The sequence below is a fragment of the Oreochromis aureus genome, linkage group 10 (assembly GCF_013358895.1).
Source record: "Oreochromis aureus strain Israel breed Guangdong linkage group 10, ZZ_aureus, whole genome shotgun sequence".
In the NCBI taxonomy this organism is placed as follows: domain Eukaryota; kingdom Metazoa; phylum Chordata; class Actinopteri; order Cichliformes; family Cichlidae; genus Oreochromis; species Oreochromis aureus.
This window is the reverse complement of record NC_052951.1, coordinates 23283572-23288765: the sequence shown is the minus strand read 5'-3', so window position 1 is coordinate 23288765 and position 5194 is coordinate 23283572. Positions and strand designations below refer to the sequence as shown.

Here is a 5194-nt window from a genome sequence, read left to right as displayed (position 1 = left end):
TGCTGTGTTTGTGTGTTTATCCATAAAAATTATTACAACAAAAACAAGCATAAGAGATAAAAGGAATAATGCTGCATTTTACTTAATACACAAGTTGAGTTTTTCCTTTCTTTTTTACATTTTCTTTATTTATATTACTTTATCATTATCAATTGCTCTGTGACAATCTGTAATGTTGGCTAGTACAGGGAAAGAACAGGGTGAGACAAGATGAAGCTTGATTTGCATTTAATGCAATGACCAGCACTGACCACACGATGGGGCCAAAGGCATTTCTAAGTAACTAACAGTGTGAAAGTTTCATATTAGATACAAACAGTAATGATCAACTGACAGTGTGATTTACATTTGCCCGTTTTTTTCCATCTTTAGTGCAACATGGTCTTAAATACATTTGGGTAAAGTGTGCTTTTCCTGTACAAAAATAGATATTCCAGTTGAAAACTAATTTTTTAAAGACTTAAATGGCATCAACCATCAGTGACAGCTCTTCATGTCAGGTTTTTTTTTTGTTTTTTTTTTTGTTAGCCAGTCGAATTAATAATTTACCACATTTTTTTCTTTCAAGCTTCATGAAGGAAAACTGTCATCTGTCACTTGTTGGGTTGAAGGAAGTAATTGAGAAAGAAAATGGATAGGACGGCGGAGTTTAATGGGGGAAAATTTAACTTGTACATAATTTCTTCAAACTCACTCTCACATCATTATTTACACCACAGAACACTGTAGTTGAAACCACATCCTTTTATTCCCCAGAAGTTAAGTCATCTTGTCTATATTGAGCCTGCACTCTTTTTTAGTTGCTAATTTCTTTGTTTTGTCCAGGTTTTCTAAATATAATTTTTCATTTTCTTCATTACATATGCATTTTCTCACTTCTCATGTATATCAGAGTATCCCTCAGTGCTTTTCTGCATTTTCATGTGTTTAAATGTAAAATACAATTTACAAAACTATTATATTTCATTCACACTCATCTGTACATTACATGAAGTGACCTAGTCTGCAAAAAAATCAGCATTTCCATTAAAATTATTTGTACCTGTTGATTGATAATTCAACATATCTGCTATGGAAAAGGATTGGAAGATAGAATTAGAAGATTTTTATTTAATTTTTCCAAACACATTTTATGAGGATAAGCAAAACATTTCAATGCATTGGGGGTTTCTCATTCTCTCTACCATCCAGCATGATTTCTACCAGCTTCCATTGGCTGAGACAGAGGTGAAGGATGGGCTTTTTGTCACTTCTCAAGCTTCCACTGATTCAAGACGGGAAGCTAATTGGACTGTAGCTTATTGGAAAAAACAAAACAAACAAACAAACAAATAAGCAAAAAAAACAGGGGAAGGCAGGCCCCCAGACGAGCTCCTGTAGGACGTAACAAAGCACTTTACCATATACAGATGACATGTACATTAATATAACCAAGCATGAGTGAGAGCATAGTGAAATATGAAAACACTACTGAAGTAGAAAAAATAATCAAAAATGCAAAAATTAAATAATAATGTAATATTTTTTAATTACACGTATATTATCAATTTAAATACAATGCTCAAAAATTATTGTGTTTTAGAATGAAAAATTATTTAATTTAAAAAAGGAAAAAAAAATCATTTCCTGATCAGAGTATAGCATCAAGTCAGTTAAACTGCTGGGACATTGCTCTGGACAGATCTATCTATCTAATTAAAATTAAATTGAAATGAATATCATGTTTATGAGACACTGTCAGTGTGCTGTTATATAACTCAGGTATTTTTTTAAGGCCTGACTTGTGGCATTGATGCCCATTGCTTTACTGTCCTGTTGGATGTGTAATGTCAGATCTCTTGTATCTGACATTTGATTGGGCATCACTGTGTTGCTATGGCATGATCCTGGTAGTTATTGTTATTAAAACAATAAGAATAACAAATTCAAATTCAAACATTGCTGCATTCTTCTGTCACTGACAATTCCAAACCTGCACTCCGTCTCCTCATTACACTGGTACTGAACAGAACACAACATTGGAGTCTTTGCAAACTTTGTTCAAAAACTACAACTATTTGACACAAAACTGCGACAGCAAGCACAGAAACTTCAAACAAGTCACTGAAGTAAGGATTGAAAGATTTACTTTTAAACAATAATGATTAAGAACTTTCTCATAAGGTTGTTTTACCTTGATTGCCAGCTGTTCCTGTTTTTATCTTCATTTCTTTCATATTTATCCACCTAAACAATGCTGTAATGATACAGTTTGATTGGATATGCATTGTTGAAATTGACTTGAAAATGTATGACAACTGTCCTGTAATGTTACACAGAGAAACCAAATCCTGCGTGGATCTTTGTCCTGACAGACGCCTAAAATGGCTCAAGCTGTGGTAAGTTACCCTTCACTGTGTCTGTTTCTAAACATTAAATCATGTGAATTCTTAATGAAAAATACAACAACAATAATAATATGTAACTTTTTTAGGGAAAACCAAATCTTAAGAGGTTCAACTCACATGTCAGCAGTGACAGGTATGTTTGCCATTCAATTTAAAAAAAAATAAGGACATTAAACATCTGTTTCCATCATATGTTGCAAAAATAATCAGCTGCTGATTTGTCTTGTTATGTGTGCAGCAAGTACTGCTTCCAGGATGTGGGGATCTTACTGCCTCCTAAATGTTTTAGGCTGATGACGTGTGATCTTCCCCTGCCTCCAAGTCCTCTATCATCCCCTGTGAATGATGAAAACACTAATCCAAATTGTATCAGCGCACTGCCTTATGATGTTCCATTGCCTCCAAGTCTTCCACCTTCTGAACAGGAGTATGCTTGCCTTTGTTCCCTTGAACACAAGAGGTCTTATTTGATGCCTCTCAGTGTCCTGGCTAATATTCTGCTGCCTCCAAGTCCTCCACCATCCCCTGTGTGTGCTGAATACACGGATCCAAAGTGTGTAAGCCCTCTGCCTCATGAGGTTCTGCTGCCTCCAAGTCCTCCACCTGTTGAAGCTTTTGATCGATGTGGAAAGAATCCAAGTTCAACAGTGTGGTCTGTAGGTGATGAAGAGGAAGATTTAATGCTTAAGCTCATTAGGCTGACGCTTCATGATGTTCCAGTGCCTCCAAGTCGTCCACCTTCTGAAAAGAAGTATGCTTCCCTTCATTCTCTAAAACACAAGAGGTCTGATTTGTTGCCTCTCAGCCTCCTGGCTAATATTCCACTGCCTCCAAGTCCTCCACCGTCCCCTGTGTGTGCTGAATACACGGATCCAAAGTGTATCAGCCCACTGCCACATGAGGTTCCACTGCCTCCAACTCCTCCACCATCCCCTGGGTGTGCTGAATACACGGATCCAAAGTGTGTCAGTCCACTGCCACATGAGGTTCCACTGCCTCAAAGTCCTCCACCAGCTGATGCCCGGCCTCAGTCAAAGGACACTCATAAGGTCCTGCATCCAGATCTAAAATATGATTGTTCTTCCCTGGACGATGAAGTGGCCTTTTTCATGTCTCCCACAGAAAAGCCTCCTAGTGTAACCACTCATGAGGTTTCACCACGTCCACCTTATGAATTGCCACACCTTCCAGAGAAGAGATACCTCAGTTTATCTACTGTTGCTTTTCCTTGTCTTGATGATTAAAGATGTGTTTGTTGTAATAAAATAATTTTTGAACAAATACATGTTGAGATGATTTGGTTACTTATGATGGTTATAATTATTCAAGCAGCATTATTGCTGATAAACTCTTAACTTTTTCTACTCATCTTCTCCATGAGCTATTTTGAAGATCCACTCACATTATTATTAAATATGCTTATTCTCAGTAGAGTATATAGCCACATCTGAACAAGGAATAAATTAATTTCTACCAGATACTCATTAACAAGTTACCTCAACATAAACCACTTAAATAAAACAGGCATTAGTGGAGTGCACAGATGGGAAAAAATGGCTACATGCCAGCATTTACCCACAGCCAATATCTGATACTGACTTTTTCCTTATGTCATGCAGAATAATGTTTAAGATGTCCAAACTTTCTCTCCTTGCTTCTCTACCCTCTGTGTTTTATGGGGTGACTGCAGGAGAAAGAAGGAGGGCTTTCCCCTCTGCCTTACACCCCTTCTTTGAAAACATGTGGCCTGGGAATAATTGGGTTACAACTCCAGCAGTCCAATGAGCTGGCCTTGATTTGGAGAATGACTCCATCTACTTTTGTCTGACTGCCTGCTGCTCCCACAGCTGCACCTTTTATCCTCTATTCAGGATCAAGATTTTACTGTATATGCCTGGCAGGCAGCCAGATGTGAGAGTGGAACACAGACTGAGCATTAGTATACAGGACTAACCTATTTCTAAATATTTTACATGTATTTATTTATTTAAGCATCACTTTGTCTCAATTCCATTTTTAAAGTTCTAACATCATCTTTTCACACTTGTGGTGATTTTAGTGCCCCTGAAGTCCAAGAAGGTCTTGCAAAGTGACTTCTTTCTACTCTATAACAAAACAAAAGAACAGTGTTCTGATGGTCACCAGTGATGAAGTTTTCAATTTTTAAAAATGTGACTCACTAAACACTAAATCACACTACATTTAGACTAAAATATGATGAATTAGATTAGAATTAGAATTAGATTAGACATGAGTCTCATTTAAACCTTCATGATTCATGAATATGCCCAGGACTGCCATGATGAAAGAACTGGACTTGAATGTGTGTTTATGACAGGGAGAAAACATTCATTAATAACATGTTCTGTCTGCTGTTTAAACAATAGCTAATGCATTAGTAAACCTTCCCTCCAGGGCATTAAAAAGGAAATACATTATTTTGTTTTCATGGTCACCTGGCAACAAACTTTGTCTGCTGATTGGACCATTCCATATAAGGACCATCAGAGGCCAAGGTGCAGAAACCGGTCAGCAGATATTATCAGATTCTTTCTGCGTGTCTGTTACCACAAGTTGAACCTTATGAACTGTGGCAATAGGTTTCCTTATGCCATCTGTCTTCCTTATCCAAAACTTTTCCACCAATCAAAACAGACCAAACCTTTTCCAGCCCTCCTCCCATTTCCCATTTAGAACCCAGTAGCTGTTGGTTTCTTTTCAGCTGGGAATAGGATAAAGGAAGGTCAAGGTCTCTGAGCACTGTAATTAATGTGAACCCATTCATTTTTGGAATAAGCAGCAGCTGG

At 37.2% G+C, this 5194-nt stretch overlaps 1 protein-coding gene across 1 annotated transcript; it reads left to right on the top strand.

Annotated features, from left to right (window-relative positions):
• The first annotated feature begins 2001 nt into the window (after nt 1-2001).
• LOC120442223 (leucine-rich repeat extensin-like protein 3) lies at nt 2002-3631 on the top strand. The gene is made up of 4 exons (XM_039618170.1): nt 2002-2108; nt 2319-2378; nt 2474-2520; nt 2626-3631. The coding sequence occupies exons 2-4, from the start codon at nt 2364-2366 to the stop codon at nt 3629-3631; spliced, it is 1068 nt and encodes a 355-aa protein (XP_039474104.1). The 5' UTR covers nt 2002-2108; nt 2319-2363.
• Nucleotides 3632-5194: the final 1563 nt, after the last annotated feature.